At 47.8% G+C, this 23,886-nt stretch overlaps 2 protein-coding genes across 27 annotated transcripts in view; both read right to left on the minus strand.

The window, feature by feature from the left end:
- Nucleotides 1-676: 676 nt before the first annotated feature.
- mbnl2 (muscleblind-like splicing regulator 2) overlaps nucleotides 677-23,886 on the minus strand; it is a 58,370-nt gene continuing 35,160 nt past the window's right edge. For 6 of the 14 annotated variants that reach the window (XM_048979974.1, XM_048979971.1, XM_048979970.1 and 3 more), the window contains exons 3-10: nucleotides 22,434-22,598; nucleotides 21,483-21,683; nucleotides 19,307-19,561; nucleotides 14,723-14,776; nucleotides 14,076-14,229; nucleotides 12,833-12,868; nucleotides 11,672-11,766; nucleotides 677-4,534 (exon numbers count right to left, since the gene is read on the minus strand). In XM_048979974.1, the coding sequence (XP_048835931.1) occupies nucleotides 4,520-4,534; nucleotides 11,672-11,766; nucleotides 12,833-12,868; nucleotides 14,076-14,229; nucleotides 14,723-14,776; nucleotides 19,307-19,561; nucleotides 21,483-21,683; nucleotides 22,434-22,598 (975 nt within the window). In that variant the 3' untranslated portion in view covers nucleotides 677-4,519. The remainder of the gene's footprint in view (nucleotides 4,535-11,671; nucleotides 11,767-12,832; nucleotides 12,869-14,075; nucleotides 14,230-14,722; nucleotides 14,777-19,306; nucleotides 19,562-21,482; nucleotides 21,684-22,433; nucleotides 22,599-23,886) is intronic. The other 8 variants (XM_048979977.1, XM_048979981.1, XM_048979976.1 and 5 more) reach the window with 8 other exon arrangements.
- On the minus strand, nucleotides 4,541-11,665 carry LOC125710358 (uncharacterized). 13 transcript variants are annotated; one of them, XM_048979959.1, is made up of 4 exons: nucleotides 7,939-11,665; nucleotides 7,490-7,835; nucleotides 7,251-7,320; nucleotides 4,541-7,050 (listed from the first exon to the last, which is right to left on the minus strand). In XM_048979959.1, the coding sequence occupies exons 1-4, from the start codon at nucleotides 8,573-8,575 to the stop codon at nucleotides 6,565-6,567; spliced, it is 1,539 nt and encodes a 512-aa protein (XP_048835916.1). In that variant the 5' UTR covers nucleotides 8,576-11,665; the 3' UTR covers nucleotides 4,541-6,564. The 13 variants fall into 13 exon arrangements, with proteins under 13 accessions (XP_048835916.1, XP_048835923.1, XP_048835922.1 ...); XM_048979966.1 differs by lacking the exon at nucleotides 7,251-7,320 and having other exon boundaries at nucleotides 4,541-6,741; nucleotides 7,628-7,835; nucleotides 8,147-11,665; XM_048979965.1 differs by lacking the exon at nucleotides 7,251-7,320 and having other exon boundaries at nucleotides 4,541-6,741; nucleotides 7,628-7,835.

The raw sequence follows: 23,886 nt of genomic DNA on the forward strand, positions 1-23,886 counted from the left end.
TGACAAATAGTACCGCAACTGTACCATAGTAATGGATAATGAGTGCATCCTATTTATTATATGCAAAAGCAAGTCTTCCCGTTGAGATGCAAAATATATAAATAGAAAACTAATCTAATTGTGCATTAGCTCATTTTTATGTGATTCTAGATGTATTTCTGTATTCACTTTTAGGATGGTTTATACTTAACCACGAATCCTAGTATTACATTTTTAATTCTTAGAATTGATTGAGTCCGCAAACATGTAAGTATTTATTATATTTTATATAGCATTATTTTAGCTTTTAATAATACACTTGTGTGTTTCAGCACATATGTAAAACACCAGAACTTGTACAAAACTATACTTACCTTACGTTTGTAAGTATGTAAATGTGACGCGGAAATGATTCATTGACTTTGATGGGTGATAATCCCTGTAGTCGACACATACCGGTGGTCGGAGTGAATGCGTGTGATGGTGCCCAAAGGCCATTTTTGTGTGCTTTCGCTGAAGCTTTGCACCTACCGACCCTCCTGTCCGTTTTGCTCTTGGCACAGTGCCTGTTCGGTCTTCAGCAGTGAGGGTGCCTCAGCGATGACAATTACAGCCCCCTTGTAGTTTAAAGTAATCCGATATTCTAACCTCGCTGGGAAAGCTGATCATCAAGAATGTCACCAGACCCTCGACAGCCTTGTATTATTGTATTTTTATTTGTTTTGTCTTAATAGGTTTTACACCATTTTTGCAAGAACCAAAACATTTTAACTATATAATATATGCACAAATAAAACATGTAAAAATGGTTACATAAAACTAATAGAATCCAAAAAGGGCTCCTTTAACATTTTTGCCTTTCTTTCTCTTTGCCATGTAGATGGACTACTGTATTACAGATGGAATCAAGTGACACAGCAGTTGAAATATTACACCCGCAGTACTTTTGCATGTTTTGTGTGACACACAGGCCATAGTTGCTTCACCATCAGGCTCCTCACCCTGAAGGAACGTGATACTGAACGGCTTCTTGCTTCACAGCCATCCACCATTTAGGCCTTGCACCCAAAAGGCTAATGCACCATGAATGAAGGAGTAATTTCAGTAGACCATGTACAACCCATTATAGTTTAAGAACTCTGAAACATGAAATCTTAAGAACAATACACTAAAGGTAAGGCAAAGTTTACCGATAAGCCAGGTCTGAGCAGTTCACTGTCTGCTCAGAAAGTGCTTAATCATTTCTCTCACCATCAAATCATTCAGCGTCAGTACATTTTTACTCTGCATTCAAAACATTTTGTTATTTTGTAATGACTGGAGACAAGCTTACGGTTGCCTCAGACACATCTTTGTATTATTAGTGACATTCAACACAATTCTTATTGAAATAAGCATTCAGTTTGTGAAGATTTATCGAGAAAGATGTCAACCGGAGACAGATTCACTGATAGTAACAGGTAACAAGTGATAACAGTTACAGTATTAACAAAATCTCAATGTCAACTTTGCCATACCCTACACAATATACAATAATTATATCATCATTGGAACATAGTGCAAACCTAAACGCCAGTGAAACTGTCAAACACTACTTTCACGTGATTATTCGTTTCTGCTGGTTGTTATGGCGCCAGCGATTCCTTATAACATTACTACACGAGTAAGAGAGAGATTCTCTGCTTGGCTATTTTGTAGGTGGGACAGAATATTACCTAAGATACATTTTCATACTAAATGTCATTGGTAAGATCTTACTTAGCTTCATAAATGAAAAGAAATATATATTGATAAAGAAGAGATTAAATGCTACTCAAATTATTACTGTATATAGTCTTGACATAACGTAGGAAATGTTCTGATATCTGTTATACAATCTATTGTGGTACAGTGTACTAGGAAAAAGGTCAACTTAACAATAACATCATTTACAAAAATACAGGACTTTAGTCATTGCAACTATAAGTTGCCACGGCAACAACTTAATATTGTTATGAAATACTACCATACTACAGTGAAAAGTACGTCTTTTTAAATTTTTCCTTGTTTTTTGGTAAAATGTTACCTATACAATAAACATTTTTTATATAATACAAGCAATTCTAAAGCCTTGCTCATACTGTAATGCGCTGTCCTGTGTTGGTGGCAAGGCGGGGTGACGGGAAAAAGACCCGGAGCTTCTGATTGGTAGCTCTCACATTCCCTCTCTGATTACAGACAGACGTCTCACTGGCTGATCGAACAGGACTGGCCTTTTGAGGAACCACCAGCAGAACAAAGCACATCTTAATAAATTACATTCAGTTTAAAATATAATAGGTTACAACATCATTCTATTACTAATATTTAACAAAAAAAAAATCATGACAAAATATATTTAATCACTTTCCACATCAAAAATTACATTAAAACTGTAACTTTTGTGAAGAAGAAGAAAAAAATATCTTGCACTTAAAAGTGGGGAAAAAACCAGAATAGTGCCGTATATATGCTGAACTAAAGGAGCCTCACTGTGGATTGTCTGTGTTAATCAAGCACCATGAAAATATATCATGATTCTGATAGGATTTTCTTCTTTTACACACACACACTCACACACACACTCAGAAAAGAAAAGCGGGATATAAGGGCTGTAATGTGATGTTATTTGTCTTAGACAGTACTGAATGTGACTTGAGGTTAAAATTTACAAAATATATTAGGTAATAATATGGTAGTTGGACTATGTGTTCGTGATTAAATGTTAGACCATCAGGTCATTAAGACGATAGACTGTTACTGTGATACGCTGAACTGAAATACTCTAATGGTCATTACACAAAACGAGCTACATTTGTTTTGAATACATTGCAATGACGGTTAACACTAAGACACGAATGAATTACAAGCATTAAATGCATAACTAGACACGTCCTGTACTCACTCGCTGCTTTCAGTCACTTCTGCCATGTAAACTACATGTAGAACATAATGCGAACCACCGGTGTGTTACGAAACATCCAGCCCAAGTGGGTCTCCATTCGTTTCCTACAGACTTGCAGGTTGCGATAATTATTGTATCATTGGTAATAACATGAAAACGCATCAGTGTGCCTTTAACCGTGAAACTGAATGAAGTGTGACGCGTACATAAGGTTCTGTTTTTAATATCTTAAGAGACTCGTGATATTCCTTTACACTCTCTCGCACATTTTTTTTCGGCAAATAGTCTTTGACACGCTTGTCGTGTGTAACTTTTTAGGCACTTCTACGCTTTCTGAGACGGAGCAGCGTTATCGCAGACAGCAGAAGAGCGGCCGCCGTCTCCGGCGGCTTCTCTCCCCCGACGGAAGCCGTCCTGCTTGACAGGAACCATCTGATGCACCTTAAGTGAGCCTGGCCCTGTAGTTCGTGTCACTGCCCCATAGCTCCGGCGCTTAGGCTAGGCACCCCTCCCACAGAGGCCCACGGCACACCAGACACCGGTATCCCAGTCTACTGTTTGGCGGTATGCTTATTCCAGTCTGCCTGCAGACATCGAGACGGACACGAGTAGCTTGGCGTCTCACCAGCTCTCCGGCTCGGCTAAGCCCTTGGCACAATACTGGAGGCAAACCACCTGCTGATGGCCACGATACCACCTCATCCCTTAAAAAAATAAAACACTTTTTTGGCTCAAGGAGATGCTCTTCCAAAGCTGTGACGCAGGCCTGTTGTAGCTTAGGCGAAATGACATCGGGGGGGGGGGGGGGGGGAGCAATTTACGAGCCGGTGCCCACCATCAGCATGTCTCAGACTCGCTCTTCAGCTTTTATTTGGCAGTGCGCACTCCAGTGGTGGCTAGCAGTAGCGCAGCTCTGCTGAGGAGAGGTACGGGAAATACCTTCGCCGCCTCTTGCAGGAGCATAAAGGAGCCAGGAGGGGGAGCAGTGACACCACAGTAAAGCAGCCAACCACCAGATAAATACCAGGGTATCTACTATGACATTCAGGGTTTTAAGAAATAAGAATGAAAGGAGTGCTCTATCCCTTCAGCCTGACTCACGAGTCAAGTGCAACGAATGAACATCTAGGACTTCACCACAAAGGGCATTACGGTCCTTGTTTTTCCTGTTCAAAACCATCTGCAGCTTAACACTAAGCACTTTTTAAAAATATTTTTTTCTTTCTTTCCCCGACAGTGCAAATCAGGTGTTTCCCAAGGATGAAGTTTGTGCAGAGTTTTAAAAACAACCCCCAAATAAGAATGTATCCCACAATATTTAGAGAACATCTGCAAACAATCATTAAGATGAATTTTCACCTTCATCCATATAATGTATGTACATCATCTTTTTTGACTGTATCATTTACATGTCGATAATTTTCCTAGCAATACATATACATTATTTGTATATATTACAACAGCACTCAATGTTACAGTTAATGATTCATCCTTATTTGTTATACGCTTAGCATGCAGGTTGCTGTAGCTCTAGTGAAGATGAAAGGTAGTATTTACAGAAGGACTGTCTCGAGCTTCTTAGTGCAGCATCTGGACAATCCGCTCCTTTCTGGATCGTTACTTCAGGATGATCTGTGTTGGAGAAGCAAGACACCGGGAGAGGGAAATTAGTCACGGTGGCAGCCGGGGAGAAGGGCGGTGTGGCATGTGATCCCGTGGAGGTTCGCGGGGCAACAAGGGCGGGCAACAGGAGGGGTGCCATGATATGAGATGCAACTCAAAACTGTGATGGTAATAGGTACGCCTGCCTCGTCTCCTGGTTGGGAGAGACGCGACTGGCCCCGTTTGGGAGAAATCTGTCTGCGGACAGTGAGGGGAGGCATGTAGGAACAGAGGAGGACAGAAGGAGCAACCGCCGCTCGTAGATTTGTGTCTCTGATGCCTCATGGCTAGAACTGGGACAGCAATCAGTAGAGAGGGCAGGGGAGGGGTAAAGGATAAACCATCTGATTGCTCAAGAGGGCAAGTAATCGAGCAAGCAGAGCTACTCCGAGAAAGCCAGAGGAGATATAATGTGTAGATAATACTGGCAATAAGGCGGTAATATGCAAAGAGAAGGAGAAAGATATAAAGCTTCTGCAATATAGAGAGCTAAACCTCCAAAAGAAAGTGTAAGAGCAGCAGCTTATTGTTTACGCTGCCAGCTGCAAGCAAGACGAGGATCAAGTCTCACTGGTGAGTACAGAAAAAAAGACTGCAAAATCAGGCCTTAAAGTCTTGTCAGTTGTAGAAGTAAAGGAATTCCAGGAATTAGGTGCCATACAAGACAACAAGATACTCGGTGATGAGGAACTCATTTAAACCAGAGGTAACCTATAGTCTGAGGACAGGCTGTGCAGAATGAAAATGACAATGGGTTAGAGAGGGACAAGGGTTAATTTCTGCCAAGCTGCCGAGGCACTGAGTTTAGGGGCAGCGCTGACCATCTGCTTCCTGCTTTGACATTAACAGGAAGAAGACTGTTGCTTTTTCGTGCCATGGGAAGCCAGCACAATGGCACCCAGAAACTCTGACAGTACAGGGTTGATGACACAAATGTGATTTAAAATGCTGCACTGTGGGGAAATCCTTTTGTCTTTTGTGATTCACTTCCTTGTTACGTTTATCAATTGTCCACCACAGCCGGACGTCACACAGGCAGTCAAGTTATATACATAAGTGATGGACAAAATGATACTTCATGAACCATTCGCTGCATTTTTTCATCCCACTAGATGGCGCTCTTTGTTTGCTTTGCGGCATGCTTTGTGCCTTTTTTTTTTAACAGAGAGCACCATCCTGTTGGGGTCAAAAAATACAACAATTGGTTCATGATACATCGGTTCGTCCATCATTATATAGTGCAGTTGGCACTCATTCAGCACACTCAACTAGTACCATCTCCGGCCTGCAATTAACCAGTCAGACCAAGAGATCAGGCAACAGAAAAATCACTGCCATGGGAACACAAGTAACAAAAAGAAATGAACTTCACTGGCCTTCAGGTGCTATTCCATTAAGCTGCATATTGATCACTGTGAAAATGATGATCGATTAAGATGACTAAACAGACGAGTACATTCTTTAAGGCTACATTTCGCATGCAGATGCACTCATTAGCCACCAGAGACACATTTTTATACACTACTGTTGTGCTGAGCTGTTATTTTTTGCCGTTGTGGCTTTGTCGTTACCATTAATGCATCTGGCCATTCTCCTCTGACCTCTTACATCAACAAAGTGTTTTCAACTACAGAGCTGCCACTACCTGGATGTTCATTGTTTATGGCACCACCTAGTGTACACTCGAGACACTGCAGCATGTGAAAATCCCAGGAGGGCGGCTGTTTCTAAGATGCTGGAACCACCACGTTTGGCAACAACAGTCCTAACAGGTTAAAAATCACACATGCCTTGGCTGCTTTAATGTTTAGCCAGAGAATAATTGAACATCCCACCCATTTCTCTGTGGTACGTACCCAGTAGCCCACCCATCTCTCTGAGGTACGTACCCAGTAGCCTACCCCTGGCTCTCTGAGGTACGTACCCAGCAGCCCACCCGTCTCTCTGCGGTACGTACCCAGTAGCCCACCCCTGTCTCTCTGAGGTACGTACCCAGTAGCCTACCCCTGTCTCTCTGCGGTACGTACCCAGTAGCCCACCCGTCTCTCTGCGGTACGTACCCAGTAGCCCACCCCTGTCTCTCTGCGGTACGTACCCAGCAGCCCACCCGTCTCTCTGCGGTACGTACCCAGCAGCCCACCCCCGTCTCTCTGAGGTACGTACCCAGTAGCCCACCCCTGTCTCTCTGAGGTACGTACCCAGTAGCCCACCCCTGTCTCTCTGAGGTACGTACTCAGTAGCCCATCCCTGTCTCTCTGCGGTACGTACCCAGTAGCCCACCCGTCTCTCTGAGGTACGTACCCAGTAGCCCACCCCTGTCTCTCTGAGGTACGTACCCAGTAGCCCACCCGTCTCTCTGAGGTACGTACCCAGTAGCCCATCCCTGTCTCTCTGCGGTACGTACCCAGTAGCCCATCCCTGTCTCTCTGCGGTACGTACCCAGTAGCCCACCCGTCTCTCTGCGGTACGTACCCAGCAGCCCACCCCTGTCTCTCTGCGGTACGTACCCAGTAGCCCACCCGTCTCTCTGCGGTACGTACCCAGTAGCCCACCCGTCTCTCTGAGGTACGTACCCAGTAGCCCACCCCTGTCTCTCTGAGGTACGTACCCAGTAGCCCACCCGTCTCTCTGAGGTACGTACCCAGTAGCCCACCCGTCTCTCTGAGGTACGTACCCAGTAGCCCACCCGTCTCTCTGAGGTACGTACCCAGTAGCCCACCCCTGTCTCTCTGAGGTACGTACCCAGTAGCCCACCCCTGTCTCTCTGAGGTACGTACTCAGTAGCCCACCCGTCTCTCTGCGGTACGTACCCAGTAGCCCATCCCTGTCTCTCTGCGGTACGTACCCAGTAGCCCACCCGTCTCTCTGAGGTACGTACCCAGTAGCCCACCCCTGTCTCTCTGCGGTACGTACCCAGTAGCCCACCTGTCTCTCTGAGGTACGTACCCAGTAGCCCACCCCTGTCTCTCTGAGGTACGTACCCAGTAGCCCACCCCTGTCTCTCTGAGGTACGTACTCAGTAGCCCATCCCTGTCTCTCTGCGGTACGTACCCAGTAGCCCACCCGTCTCTCTGAGGTACGTACCCAGTAGCCCACCCCTGTCTCTCTGAGGTACGTACCCAGTAGCCCACCCCTGTCTCTCTGCGGTTTGTACCCAGTAGCCCATCCCCGTCTCTCTGAGGTACGTACCCAGTAGCCCATCCCCGTCTCTCTGAGGTACGTACCCAGTAGCCCACCCCCGTCTCTCTGAGGTACGTACCCAGTAGCCCACCTGTCTCTCTGCGGTTTGTACCCAGTAGCCCACCCCTGTCTCTCTGCGGTACGTACCCAGTAGCCCACCCCTGTCTCTCTGCGGTTTGTACCCAGTAGCCCACCCCCGTCTCTCTGAGGTACGTACCCAGTAGCCCACCCCTGTCTCTCTGCGGTACGTACCCAGCAGCCCACCCCTGTCTCTCTGAGGTATGTACCCAGTAGCCCACCTGTCTCTCTGCAGTTTGTACCCAGTAGCCCACCCCTGTCTCTCTGCGGTTTGTACCCAGTAGCCCACCCCTGTCTCTCTGCGGTTTGTACCCAGTAGCCCACCCCCGTCTCTCTGAGGTACGTACCCAGTAGCCCACCCCTGTCTCTCTGCGGTACGTACCCAGCAGCCCACCCCTGTCTCTCTGAGGTACGTACCCAGTAGCCCACCTGTCTCTCTGCGGTTTGTACCCAGTAGCCCACCCCTGTCTCTCTGCGGTACGTACCCAGTAGCCCACCCCTGTCTCTCTGCGGTACGTACCCAGCAGCCCACCCCTGTCTCTCTGAGGTACGTACCCAGTAGCCCACCCGTCTCTCTGAGGTACGTACCCAGTAGCCCACCCGTCTCTCTGAGGTACGTACCCAGTAGCCCACCCGTCTCTCTGAGGTACGTACCCAGTAGCCCACCCCTGTCTCTCTGAGGTACGTACCCAGTAGCCCACCCGTCTCTCTGAGGTACGTACCCAGTAGCCCACCCGTCTCTCTGAGGTACATACCCAGTAGCCCACCCGTCTCTCTGAGGTACGTACCCAGTAGCCCACCCCTGTCTCTCTGAGGTACGTACCCAGTAGCCCACCCGTCTCTCTGAGGTACGTACCCAGTAGCCCACCCGTCTCTCTGAGGTATGTACCCAGTAGCCCACCCGTCTCTCTGCGGTATGTAACCAGTAGCTGCTACATGATTTCCTGTTTGGAGGTGCAGGCTATTTGCTTCAATGGGCTGGTGTGCCTAATAAAATGGAGTACATTTTACCTATTCAATTATTTATAACGCTATACATATTTATATGAACTAACAAAGGTTGACATTATGTATAGACATTATGCCTTATAAAAAGCGATTGCTTTAAACAGTACATAGAGGTGGAATTGACCACAACAGATGATATTACAGCAGAAAGTGCTTTTTATTTGCTACTATGAAGGACTAAAATCTCAAAAGGAGAAGGATGTGGGTCATGGTGCCTTTTCTAGGTTATAGGGAACTGACCTTTAACTGGGCACCGTGCTCAAATCAACGTTCCGTAATAAATGGCCGAGGGAGAATTGTGGCGTACAGAGAAATTCAGAAAATCCGGTTAGGTGGCCATCTCACCCACTTCCTCTGTATGTTATCTGCCATTTTCAGGCTAAAAACCCAAACAGACACCAGCACGTTTTTACTGGTCAGGACTACAGTGTGCTGCTGTTCAGCAACTGGTCACTTCACTGTCTCCCGTCACTCTAAACACGGGCTATTCAGTGTCATTTCATTTTCACCTCATACAAGCAGCGAAAAATGTACATAAGAATGTGTCTCTTCATCGGATTTAATAAATACTTAGTAAGTTTTACCCTCACTACCCCAAAGACATGTCTGCCACACTGGTGCAGAAGTCGAGTGCCACGGCCTCTGGTTCTTCTGGAGTACATGCTGGCAGGAAACCCTGCGGCGCTGTTACGCCGAAAACCGCGACGGCCCCGTCTTATCAATCACAGCAGCCGGGTCTGCTGCAGGAAGCCCCTCGTTCAGCCATGGAAAGCTGACATCACAGCTGCCAGGAGGGAGTAGCTCCAGGTCTCTGACTCGCACAAGAAAGAGCCAGAAAAACAGGCCAGGGCGCGATGACACTAGTGGCCTAAAGGTGTCACGCTGACCCGCAGCGAGCCTCCAGCCAGGAGCGAGGCTTCCGACACTGAACCCAACCCCACAGCTCTGCTGAACAGATGAACATGTCTGCCTCTCTGTACTCATTTTTACAGGATTTTAGGTCATAAAAAGACTATCAGAGCTGACGAGTATCATTATTGGTCTGATGCATTCTGCAAGGCTGCTACATTGAAGGCAGGCTTAGGTGGCCATACTAAGTAACAATAGCACAAGGAGGACATTTTGCCAAAGCGCGGACACTGCTGACAGTTACCCGCTGACGTAAGGCAGTGGCGACATCATGCCGCTGATTGCTGGGTCACAGCCTCCCCCAGCGAGCCCCAGGACCCAATGACAGGGGTCTCCCAGCCATTCGCTCACCCTTCTGGCAGGGCTCTGACAGAAAGCGGCTGACAAGAACCCCCTGCCTGCTATTATTCCTGGGATGTTGCTGCTGGACTGGAGCGCTAACCCAATGCTCACGAGTGAAAATAATGAAACTTAAAAAGTTGAATGGGAAAACAGTGTCACTGCTAAAACCTATATATAGGATACTGTGTTAGCCCATGGATTTGATGGCATTACATCAAGGAAAAGCGGCTGTTCCTGCGGATCTTAGCACGGCCTTAAAACAGGCTTATTATGGTCTGCTTTAGGCACATGACTCCTCTTTGGCCTCCACAAGAAACACATTTATGTTACTTCATTCTGAACACACAATGGTTCATTGTATACCATCAATGGGTCTCTTAGTAACTCTCTATTAGCCAGCCACCATGCAGCTGTTTCCACGACACGTTACTCTTCAGAGGGCCGTAAATGATTGCCATGTGACCCCCCAGCATGTCCACTGCTCATGACCCAAATGCAGCCTTTTTTTTAGCCCATATAGCAGGTCGCCATGGCAATGCACCATTATCATTGTTAATGGTGATGGGTGGCAGAAATATGTACAGGAACTGTTACAAAGTGTGTTTGGGGGGGGGGGGGGCGGGGGGGAGAGGTTGGTCTGGCTCATTTACATGGGTGGGGGGGTGTATGCTTTTAGAAAAGATGGCAAAGCGTGCCGTGGGAGTCCCAGAAAAGGTGGGAGAGGTGGCCCTGGCTCCTGCGAAGTGCATGGGGCACAAACTGAAGTGCGGAGCTCAGGCACAGCAGGGGACAGCCTTACAAGGACCCCGCCACAGCACTGGCTTCCACCAATGGCCAACTGGCAGGAGTGCGCGGGTAGCAGAGCGACACGTCCCTGTTCTCATTCAGCCCCACACACAGCGTCCCTCAGCGCCGTGGGGCAGGAGGCTTCACGGGCCGTTCCTGCTGCCCCGCCCACTGTCTGAGTCTGACCATCATATTCAGCTGAGAATTCCCACTAAGACACGACACAGAATATGAAGTTGGGGACTGAAATGCCGCATGTGTCCGTCCAACGGAGCCTCGCGGGAGCTCAGCTAGTGACCATCCTCTTGCTCTTCATCCGCACGTCATGAGGATCACAGACGGACGCATCCTCTTTGCCACTCAGAGCACAGAAAACTGCTTTTTCGGGGTTGCTAATAAACATCATATGATGTGTACTGAGCCCTACTGTGTATATCTGCGGCCACTTTGTGTGTTTTTTTTATTTATTTTAACAGCACAGACATTTTCCTAATGCAGATGAAAAGGGACACTTAACATTAAACAAAAATAAAAAAAAACATGCAAAATAAACAAGGAGATAATGCAACTCAACACAACTACTCTTGCAAATGTGAGAACTCTAAATAAGTCATTGCAAAAGCATACAATAACAACATACGTCTGATCTTAAGGTACAAATGTTCCAAATACAAGATACATGTGAATATGAAAGAGAATAATAGTGGCTATAAAGATTACAGATTAAAGATTAGAGTTTCTTTTTGGGCAAGTACTTATTTAGAGCTCGGGGATTCATGAAAGAAAGCTTTAAAAGGAGCAAACCTGATTGGCTGGTGCTGTTGCTGCGTAGGGGACACTTGTGGCAGGAGTTGTTGCTGCAGAGACAGTAGCAGGCGTAGCACTGTACATCATGGGTACTTTTTCAGGAAGGGAACCATGGAAGCAATGAACAGGTAGGTGGAGCATTATGGTAACCATGGCAACAAGTGGGGGGGTGGGGGTTTTTTTTTTGCATGGTGAATATTACAGAGCAGCAAGCCATCGTTAGGTTAGACCAGCAGATGGCATGCGATCACAATGCAAAGCAAAGAAGCACAGGGAGATATAAACAAAAAAGAAGGGGAAGGCAGATTACAATCACATTAAGGAAATTTAACAATATAATCAGTGATTCCCAGAGAGGTTTTGTTGCAAAAAGCATCCAATCAACCATAGAGGTTAATTTTGCATCTGCTTCATGCAACATCCTTTAACAATGCTGATAAAATGTTAAACAAACCAACATCCCCAAAACACTAAGACTACCACTAATGCATGGTATTTAACATAACAAAGAAATAATTTGCGAAGATTATTCTTCTGGGAAACTGATCAAATTTCCTGGTTCACATGGCACGACAAAGGGCAAGTTAGCTGATATTAAAACCCAGAATTGCTTGTAATTTTAGCCTGGTAATCTATTTTTTTTTGTTTTCTCTACAGTACGAGTCTGTCTGTCGTAAGCACAGTTATGGCATAATAATGGTCGACACAATTATAATGTAAGTAAATGGCACACCGGCCTTGTCAGGAACAGTACAGACGTTCAGAGAGACACACAGAGATACAAGGTGAACCCGATCACTGGAAATCACGGCCTCTTACAGGTGAGTTAAAAGCAGCTTGACACGTTTACTTTGCACCAAACCTGCATGTAACAGACTGAGGGGGCTGCACTGTCCTGATGTAATGACCTGATAAGGGGTCAAAGGAACGTGTTTGTAAGGGAAATGAGCCCACCCCCAGAAGAGAAGAGCAGTGTGCAGGCTGACCCCCCTGGACCGCATCGGCGCCGCATGCAGGGATGCCCTCATTCATTCCTGAGCAGAATGTGTCGAGGCGGCAACGCAGCATGACAAGCATGCCTTTTAAATCAGCTGTAAGAGCCGTTCGCAGAGCAGTGCTCACATTTCATTTAAAACAGAAGGAAAAGGAGAGACCTACCAATGCTGGTAGCAGGAGTCATGCACAAGACTGACCCTGTGTGATCATGCAGTGGACAGTGAACAGAGGTTAACAGAGGGGGGAAAAAAACAGGTTAGAAAGGCTGGTTCTGGCATGCCTTACAGACTGAGAAGCTCATCATCACCTCTATGCGCTCTGCTTAATCTATATTCGGCAAGGCTCTCTCTGGCTAGGTGCCGACGTGCACCCGAGCCACAGAGACAGGCTGGCTGCAAGGCATAAAAGACGGTGGGGAAGGGGGGGGGCACTGGCAGAGGAGGGCAGGATAGGAGTTTAACACGGTACAGAAGAGTGCGGGCAGCTTCAGACAGGAGTTAGCGATCGTTCTGATTAGGGGGTGCAACTGCATTCTGATAGGGCGGTACAGAGGAGGGCTGGGCAGGAGGGCTGGGGGGGGAGGGCTAGGGCACTGACAGGGTTAGAGGCATGGGGGGGTGGAGCCAGGCACTACAAATTAGATTACTGGATGAGATAGTGGGCCAACGCATTGTATCAATATATAAAATATCGTAAGACTGGTAGGCTAATAATATGACCCCCCACTCCCACGACCCACATTTAACTGTCAGGAATGGTGCACAGCTCCTTTAAAGGATCTTGCCCCTAGGAATCAAGCGCTGGAGCCGGCAGGGTCTGGGAAGCACAGGACCCCGGACGCTTAGCGGAGCTGTTAGCTCGTGTTGCTATTTAAGCAGGTGGGTTTGACAATCCCCAGCAGCACTTCTATACTTACACGCTAACAGGGCTCCAGTTTGTGTCCAAATACACAAGCGTACCTTCAAGATCATTTATGGTCAACCGTGTGTCACAAGAGATGTAAAATACAGTCACCCCCCCCCAAAACATAGGTTGTATATGACAATAGTGACTTTACACAATACCAGGCAGTCTAACACATATACACATAAGGGTTGGCTGACTGACGTTGTGCCACATCTCTGGGGTAAATCTGACTTTCAGGACTGTGGTCTGCGGGTCGTACAGAGCTACAGCTGGCCGGTGCTTTTAGCAGCGTCTCCTGGGCGTACATGAAGACAGGACTACAGCCGTGTGCCGAGCCTTTAAAGGACAAGGGCACGGCGGGTGACAGCGGACCGGGACCGCTCAGGCTGAATGAGATGGCACAGCGGGCATTAGGACTGGCCATGATGCCGGTGGGGAGGGGACGGGGGGGGGGGGGGAGTGGGAGTCCAGAGGGGGTTTGGGGGGGGGTGGAGCGTACCTGTGGGGAAGAAGGTGGCAGGTTGCTGGAGCTGTGCGCTGGCCAGGGCCTGCTGGTAGTGCAAAACGCTGGGACTGAAGAGTGCGCTGGTGCCGTTACTCTTCTCCAGAGCGGGCCGCTTAGGGAGGGGCTGCAGCATGCCGTGCGGGAAGGCCTGTGTGACAGGGGTACAGGGTCACGCCGCCGGGCAGCCCACAGCGCACCGCTGTCTAGGATGAGCACTATGGCGCCCCCTATATGCCATCTGGCTTTCCACATGGATACATTCGCTATGAGAATGCCACAATGATGTACTCCATGTTAAATTAACCACAGGGACGATGAAGAACTGCACGGTAAACATCTATCAAGGCATTAAACTATAAGGTAGCAATTGAAACATTCATTCATACACATATAATTTAAAAATGATCTTAAATATAAGACGGCTGGCATTGTTACATTTACTTTTAATAATCTGTTACAAAAAATTATACTTGGAATATTTCTGAGTTTTAATAATTTATACTCTGTGATGGCAAATGATTCTGTAAACAAATACTGGATGAACCCTACTGATTTAAAAATAAAAGCCAAATCAAATTCTGTGAGTTGCTATAGTACATTAAAAAGCTACATGCAAAGCAAAAGGTGAAAGGTCAAAGTACCAGATCTACAGTTGCCTCGAGGGGTCGCTTCATTGCTTTGGCAGTCGACTGAGTCTTTAAATAGCAGGCAGCGAGCACATGATGGCAGTGGGCCAATGGGATTCAAGCGTATTAACATACAGGTAACAGCAAGCAGAGGTGCATCATGGGGGACAGCATTGCATTGTGGATAGGTGAGAAGGAAAAAAACAAAAAAAAACAAAATAATCTGAATGCAGTATACCACATACAAAACAATAGGCATGCACATAAACAAAAAACTTTCAAAGAAATATATTGCTAAGTTCTGAATTAGTACGGAAGCAAAAAAGCAACTACTTTACTTTAGTTAAAAGCGTAAGAAATGTCAGAATCGTAATACAGAGAGGAATTGCGATTGCAGATCTATGCTTTTATACTCTTCTAATAGATCAAACATACTAGTAAATAAAACAGCAATTTCCTGCACCCCTAAGTGAGTTATCAAGCAGAACTGTTCCACAGTACATTAAGTATAAAACATTTATCATCAGAGTATAAACAAATACATGAGTATCCATTTCAAACTTTAAATGACTAAACAGTAGAATACCTGGGGTACTTAAAACAGAACAAGTACTTATTTACACTTATTTGGTATCGTGTGACATTCATAGTTAAATGGCCCTTGGTCTGCAGAGGCAGATTTAGTACCAACCACAGTGGATCTGAACAAATATGCATGTAGCTCAAAGTCCGTCATTAACATCCTTTTGTGATCAGTGTGGTAAATTAAGAGCCAGTAGAGCATAATTCCACCCTATGCGACATTAGAGTTATATAAGCTGAAGAGAAGCGCTTGGCACTGAATAACAGTCAGCATGCTGAAGGACCTTCCATCAAATTCATGGCCAGTTGTCTTTATTCATTGGAAAATAGTTTGGCATTGTCTGTTTATATTCACTGTAAGAGAACTGAGTATGCTTAAAGCACGGCAGCTGCGTACAGGGGATGTGGCGGATGTGCAACGGGGCGGGGACCTCCACCTTCTGTCTGACGCGATCACATTTCAGAGCTGAAGCTCCACTGCCGATTTCACGAGGACAAACTGGTTAAGCTGGTGATCAGGGGTAACTTTTTAGAAAAGGTGGAGCTCTGTTAATCTGCCTCTTAGTGTGCAGTTAGGTTTTGGCTTGTTTTCATAATCACGTGGATGTTTATTTAACAGATTAAACAAATTTGTCCTATTTTTATCAAAGTCCTATTGAAGAAAATACAAAGGTTACTCTGATGGAAGAGTCTTTCTTTAAACTCGAAATGTTACAGTGACCTGTGACACTACTGCGCATAGCTGAGCAGACCCTACATGGACTAGAGGTAAAATAACAGCAAAATAAGATGAACAACATTGATGTGAAGCAAGCAGGCTGGGGGAAACACAGGTAACATTAAATGGCAAGCAGAAATATTAAAATAATCTTAAAAGATTAAAAATGACAGAAAACACCATGGCACAGATATTCTTCAGGAGAGAGGCCATGCAAAAGCAGGTCTCTTATAAAATAGGAATGAAGACTGTAGGGAAAGACTCGGCAAAGCGAGGGCTGAATCCCACGCTGGAAATTGCCGGTTAATCTAAACTAATGAGATGCATTTGATTTGTGGGGGCAGCGCTAGGGGGTTTCGAGGATGCTGGGGCGAGCAGAGACCGCAGCAGGCGGGGGGCCACAGCGTAGCGCGGGAGGGTGAAGCCAACGCGGCCAGACCGGAGTGAGGGGTGCAGCAGCAGCTCAGCCAAGCAGACCGGCAGCTCGCGGAATCTCGCGAGGATGTGGAAATAGCGCCGGGGGCCAAGACCTCGGCAGCTTTGCTCTCCGCTGGGCTGGCAGAGGTGCATCTTGAAATGTGGGCGTTCTGCAGCGCCTCATTCTGATGGGAGGCCTTTAGCGGACTACATGGGGGGGCGGGGATTCCTGCTGGCTACAGTGAAAAATAAGCCCCGTGCTGCATGATGTACGTGGAGTTAGAATATGGTGTAAACCTTAGAATATGAACCTCAGAGGAGAGGCTCACTCTCTACACAGAAAGATAAATTTCTCAGAAAGAGATGGAAAATACAGATTCATGACACAGTCTGAGACACTGGTGATGAATCAAAAAGGCAGCCGGTATGAAGAATTACTGACGGCCAGTCACCTTTATTACAGACACCGAGAGAACCGGCAATCTGAGCCAGTGCTACAGAGAAGACGGAGGGTCTCTGATACTGATGGCGTCTGTCGTCAGACAAACAGCAGTGGCCAGACGCCCTGAACTGACCCTGCCAGTGTGAGGTGGGCCAGTGTGGAATGGGGCAGTATGGGGTGTAAGAAGTGTGGGGAGGGGCAATGTGCGGTGGGCCAGTGTGGACTGGGGCAGTGCAGAGTGGCCCAGTGTAAAATGGGGTAGTCTGGCGTAAGGCAATGTGGGGCAGGCCAGTGTGGACTGGGGCAGTATGGGGTGGGGTAGCATGAGGCAGGTCAGTGTGGGGTAGGGCAGTGTGGGGACGGGTGAGGCAGGATAGTGTGGGGTGGGCCAGTGTGGACTGGGGCAGTATGGGGTGGGGTAGCATGAGGCAGGTCAGTGTGGGGTAGGGCAGTGTGGGGACGGGTGAGGCAGGACAGTGTGGGCTGGGCCAGTCTGGACTGGGGCAGAATGGGGTGGGGCAGCGTGAGGCAGGCCAGTGTGGGGTAGGGCAGTGTGGGGACGGGTGTGGCAGAACAGTGTGGGGTGGGCCAGTGTGGACTGGGGCAGAATGGGGTGGGGCAGCGTGAGGCAGGGCAGTATGGGGATGGGTGGGGCAGGACAGTGTAGGGTGGAACAGCGTGGGGCAGGGCAGTGCGGGGTAGGGCAGTATGGGGTGGAGCAGCGTGGAGCAGGGCAGTGCGGGGTGGAGCAGTGTGGAGCAGGGCAGTGCGGGGAGGGGTGGGGCAGGGCAGTGTAGGGTAGGGCAGTATGGGGTGGAGCAGTGTGGAGCAGGGCAGTGCGGGGTGGAGCAGGGCAGTGCGGGGTGGAGCAGGGCAGTGCGGGGAGGGGTGGGGCAGGGCAGTGTAGGGTAGGGCAGTATGGGGTGGAGCAGTGTGGAGCAGGGCAGTGTGGGGTGGAGCAGGGCAGGGCAGTGTAGGGTAGGGCAGTATGGGGTGGAGCAGTGTGGAGCAGGGCAGTGCGGGGTGGAGCAGGGCAGTGTGGGGAGGGGTGGGGCAGGGCAGTGTAGGGTGGGGCAATATGAGGCAGGGAAGTGTTGGGCGAGGCAGTGTGCAGTGCAGTGGTGTGAGGTAAGGCAGTGTGGTGTAGGGCAGTGTGGGGTAGGGCAACATGAGGCAAGGGAGTGGGTGGGGCAGGAAGCATGCTATAAGCCAATGAAGTCTATGCCCTGACCTGCAGAGGCCTCCCGATCTGGGTGGATTTCAGAAAGAAAAATGGAGCTGGAATTTCAGTCTCTTGACTAAAGAAAATCATATGAAAAAATTGGTAAAGTTCTCTGCTACAGTGAACTAGGGTTTGTATCAACGCTCTGCAAGTCAGAAATGTTCACTAACGAGCTGTGATGGAGTCAGAGCTGCTCTTTCACTTTGGCTTGAAAAGTATATGTTCAATATATTTTAATTTAATTTAAAATTGATCTGTTTGCCAGTTTTATGTAACTAGGGACAGATTTTAGAACTTTTTGGACCATAACAATGTATTTTATTGTTCTTACATTAGAGCTGAAACATTTCCTGTAAAACTGCCACATCGCAGCCGTATATTTGTAAGGCGTGTATCTCACAGTTCCTTCTCACGCAGACTGTGACTGTGCAGTACATACAGTCAGTAGCCATGAATCCATTACTGAACGCTCTCCGAAACAGTGCTCCACACTGGACCTCGTAATTAACCAGTTTAACCATTTAACATCAATGACCAATAAATATATAATACCTCCAAATCTTAGAATTTTATCATTTGAATTATTTAAATGATACCTCATTAGAGATCCCTCTAAAGATTAATAACTATTCCTTAAAATTAATTAGTCAAAATTTAAAGAGTAACACTATAAAAGATTTTAATATATTTATGTATATAATTTATGAATTATTCATTGCTCTTATGTGAACAGAAATATTCAAATGAACATTAACACTGAAATTCCTTTTAAATTTCTAGTCACCTGTAAATGGTACAGCTGCAAGAATAACACGTGCCAAGACCAAACTATTTTCCATGTGTACTGTGTGTAAAAGGCCAGGACACAGGACTGCGGTCCCTCATTAAGGGCCTGTGGCTTCGCATCAGAGAGACACTCCCTCCCATCAGTATTCCACAGGGCTGCTGTCTAGACCAAGGGAGCGCAATCTCAGTCCTCCAGGGGCGAAGACCTTGAAAGAAGCCTACAGCTTTCGTTCAATTACTCACTGACTGACAGCCAGGACAATGAACCAGCCCAGCAATTAAGAGCTGAGCCAGATTTAAAGCCAGCTAGGCCCGGGCCCCGGACAGCTGCACCTGACTAACCCAGGTCCAGAGTCTGGACGTCGAGAGCACTAAAGGGTGTCTACGGGGGTGTGGTGCGGGGCAGGGGGTAGGGTCGGTCTGGGGACTCACCATGGCTGCGGCAGCCGCTTGCGCGGCTACGGCGGTCTGACTGGCCTGGTGCTGCGCGGCCTTGATCTTGGCCTGCAGGTGTGCCGGCGGGTGGAAGTACTTGCACTTCTCGCGGGAGCAGCGGCTCTTGATGTAGTCCATGCAGACAGTGACCGTGTTGTCGCTCGTGTCAATCATGGGGCTGTCGCTGGGATGTGCGAAGCGGCAGTCGGTCTCGCCCCGTGCACAGTTACCGCGCTGGAATTCGCGGCACACCTGCACACAGCGGCCACATGTGCACGCACACACACACACACACACACAAAGACAGAGGAACAGGTATAAGGGCCAAATTTTAAGGTCAGCTACATCCAACGCCTGCTGAAGCTAGGAATCATATTATATATTACTAGAACAGCTTAAATGAAATGTAAGATCTCTCCTCTGGCAGAAAGGTCAAAAACCTGAAGTAGCCCTGAGGGTGGCAGGAGAGGCAATAATATGCACCCATTACAGAAAAACCTTAGAGAGCTTCCCAGTAAAAAGCAGAGCAGATGGATCCATACACTCTTTCTGTTTTAACATCGATGGAAAATAGACCAGGGAAGGACCAAGTCGTCTTTATGAGTTGCAGTTCTAAAAAAAAACTCCCTTAAAATAGAGATTTCACTCATTACACACTTCCTGACAGGCTAACAGAGCACTTGGTGGGTGCGTTTCAAAGGCTTTTTCTGGCATGCACACACGCATGCACACGCACACACACACGCACACACACACGCACACACACACACGCACACACACACGCACACACACACGCACACACACACGCACACACACACGCACAGACTCTGTGAAATACCAGGCTGCAAATGCACTTTGGAGTGGTGAGGGTCTAATTGAGCCGAGATGCTGAACGGCCCATATCGATCTAGAATTGACTGTTCCACTTAGTGAGACAGGGCAAGCTTTTTCGGGACACTGGGTACGGTGACGTCACCCGACGCAGAGTAACTACTGATGTGAGCCAGCGAAGCGTCTCAGTTCCGGGCTATTAGATCCATCGGACCTGAAGATCAGCGGCACCTAGAGGGTGGCCTGTGTGAACAGAGGTTGTGTGTCTGGGAGCTGGGAAATGAATTCTCTGCTTATCACAGCTCTGCGATAACAGGCTCCCCGCTGGACATTATGGGGTGCGATCGGCCGGGTGCGTAAGCATATAGATAAGCATATATATATTTACATTACATTAACACAGCTAACACTTTCGATCAGAGGATCACAGAGCAAGGGTCAGTCAGCTCCTAGGGGCACATGGAGTTAAGGGCTTTGCTCAAAGGCCCAATGATGATATAACTACTCTGCTAGTGGGATTTGAACCCATGACCTCCCAGAAATATATACTGCCCTGCCACATAGATATATATTTAGAGCATACACACCACTCTGCCACACAAATATAGAGCACACACTCTACCCTGCCACTTAGATATAGATTTTGAGCATATACACCACTCTGCCAGACAGATATAGGGCACACACTCTACCCTGCCGCATAGATATAGATTTAGAGCATATACACCACTCTGCCAGACAGATATAGAGCACACACTCTACCCTGCCGCATAGATATAGATTTAGAGCATACACACCACTCTGCCACACAGATATAGAGCACACACTCTACCCTGCCACTTAGATATAGATTTTGAGCATATACACCACTCTGCCAGACAGATATAGGGCACACACTCTACCCTGCCGCATAGATATAGATTTAGAGCATATACACCACTCTGCCACACAGATATAGAGCACACACTCTACCCTGCCACACAGATACAGATTTAGAGCATATACACCACTCTGCCATACAGATATAGAGCACACACTCTACCCTGCCGCATAGATATACAGAACATACATATCACTCTGTCACACAGATATAGAGCAAACACACCACTCTGCCATATTGATATAGTGCACACTCTACCCTGCCACATAGATATATAGAGCATACACAATTATATAGGACATAGAGTGAAAATAACGCACGTGTGTATGGTTTGTTAACCTTGGTGTATGACTGATCTTGATCGGAGTGCCTGGGGAAGATCTTAATAATGGAGTACATGAGGGGGAGATTTACAGGCGAAGGTGCTGCCCCCCTGATGGTGCTGTGGAGCTGCAGGGTTACCTCCAGCTTATCGGTGCGCAGCAGCTTCTGGGTGGAAGAGGAGCCCTGCATCGTGACGGGCGGGCTGCCGGGCACGATGACCGAGGTGCTGGGCAGCATCTCCGCGGGAACCAGTCCCATCCCATGGCTGACGGGGCTCAGGTAGGGGGTGTAGCTGATTCCGGGGCTCGTTCCTAGACCTTGGGTTACCGGAAATGTAGGCTGGATGGAGGACACAAGCAGCATGTAATTAGAGTGTAACCCTTAAAAAGAAACTTGCACGATACAGGACTTCAGGAAACGATACGAGTAAGAAGAGGAAACAGAGATAATTTATCATTATATTTTCGCTGCCCAGGCCAGTTTTTTTGTGAAAGCTGAAAAATATTGGGGGGTGACCGTGTCCCCCCACTGCATGCTGGTGGGGGGAGCAGGATGGGGTGGGGCGCTGGGGGGCATCCCCCCACTAGCAGAGTGACTGTTTTCAAACAGTGATCCTCTGTTGCACAGCACGGTTTGAGCAGCTGCTCGTGTGAAGCCCATGCCAGCAGCAGGCTAGGCGCTACGGACGGCCAAGGGGGCAGTCGAGGGGGGGGGGGGGTGGCCGAGGGGGGGCAACCTCACGAATCAGCCCCTGTGTGGCGGGAACGTTGGGGTGGGGGTCTTAAATATTCATGAAAGGAATAGTGCCCTGCCATAAGCACACTCCTCCCAGCAGTGGTGGGGTGGGGAGGACTGGGGAGGAAATGCTATCTGAAGGCCAGCTGATGAGTGGGGGCCCAGAGGAGGCAGAGTCTGCATGTGTGTGTGTGTGTGTGTGTGTGTGTGTGTGTGTGTGTGTGTGTGTGTGTGTGTGTGTGTGTGTGTGTGTGTGTGTGGTCGGTGTCCCCAGTTAGCCTCCACGGGGAACACACACATGTAACATAACCCAAGAGGGCTCCCATCCTGCCTGGGGGGGCGTCCGGGACTGACCATGGGCTGCATGCTGGTGCCCGGGATCATGAACTGCATCTGCTGGGCCAACATGGCCGCCGCCGTCTTCTGCTGGATCAGGTTGTTCCGTCCGTTTATTTCGAGTTGGGTCTTCAAGTGTGCTGGTGGGTGAAGGTATTTGCAGTTCTCTCTCGTGCATCGGCCCTGTGATCGAAAGAAATATGGAAGAGAAAAACAGAAGGACGTCAATACGGATGAAAGGGCCACATGCAAAATGCGTCAGCGTTCCAGACTGAGGGTGTCCCTGGAAACGAGAAAATAACATGTGTAAATAATAAATGGCTGATATCAGCGGGGGTCCCGCAGAATGAGAGAAGGGTGGGGCAGCTTCACGCTCCCTGTCACACGCCCAGAGCTTCCTAGTGTGAACAGAGGTCAGATCTGAGAGGAGCTTCTGCTTTGCCGCTAAAGAGAAGGATATTTTCCAACAAGTGCCTGTAGTGTTTCTGTGTTTCTGACCTTCACTATCAATGCCGTTGCAGTTTAATTAAGCAAATAAAAGGGAGTGGCAGACAGGTGTCCTTGTTAGGGGTGGGGCGGTCCCCGGTGACAGGGCCCCCGCTGGTGTGGCGCGGAGCCGACCACGCCTCCATTCTCCATGCGGAAGAGCAATGACGCCGTTTCCGGACATGCCCCAGGATAACTGCAGGTGGTGTGGTGTGGGCTGCCGAAGTGCTTAAGTAGCTGGAGCTGTGAGCAAAGGTTAGGGGTGGAAATCCAAGGAGGGGCCCTGGTGGGGGAGACGCTCAGTCGAATTACTGGGGCAATCCGGCCCTATTTATTACCACCACAGTCAGCCTTTTATTTCTGAAATGGCTTGAACAAAATCAGCAGCCTGGCAAATAATATTAGCAATGATGTAAATAAATGCCTGCTTTTAACACCGGTTAAATGCCTTCTTAAAAATAAATACCATTCGTATCTTTTCATGGCCCATAAGCAATAAAAATATCTTAATTTTTCATTAAGACATTCAACATTTTAACATTCAAAGTAAGATCTTGTGTAATTTAAAATAGGTGCATGGGGATATACAGTAAATTAAGCGTAACAGTGAGCTCAGGATGGTCAGATGGGAGTTTATCTTTCATTTCCTTTGAGTATAAAAATTTTAAAACCAGACTGGTTTTCTGGTTCTTAAAACATATCAGGAGTGGAGAGCTTTATCTTCCATTTACAGCTTGTGTGACACCACAAAACTGAACCTCCACTATGACATAAATTTAGCGTTTTGACAACTGATACTCCCTGACGTGACTGAAATAGCTTCACATTAAAAGTCTTATATATAGGACTGATGAACGCGCGAAAACACTGTGTACATGACACGTTTCTGTTCTGTGGGAGCTGCTCACATCCCCTGGGTTTAAAGGATCCAACGATATGGGAAAGAGAGGAAGGACGGTGCAGGCCAGGGATATGAGCGACCGGC

Source organism: Brienomyrus brachyistius, chromosome 16 (genome assembly GCF_023856365.1).
Source record: "Brienomyrus brachyistius isolate T26 chromosome 16, BBRACH_0.4, whole genome shotgun sequence".
Lineage (NCBI taxonomy): Eukaryota > Metazoa > Chordata > Actinopteri > Osteoglossiformes > Mormyridae > Brienomyrus > Brienomyrus brachyistius.

Bases quoted from the DNA above. Each gene is read 5' to 3' on its own strand.
- LOC125710358 (XM_048979953.1), bottom strand. From the start codon at position 8,575: ATGTACCTCAGAGAGACGGGTGGGCTACTGGGTACGTACCTCAGAGAG. The intron at 7,286-7,489 runs GTGGGCTACTGG...TCAGAGAGACAG, and splicing joins TACGTACCTCAGAGAGACAG to GGGTGGGCTACTGGGTACGT.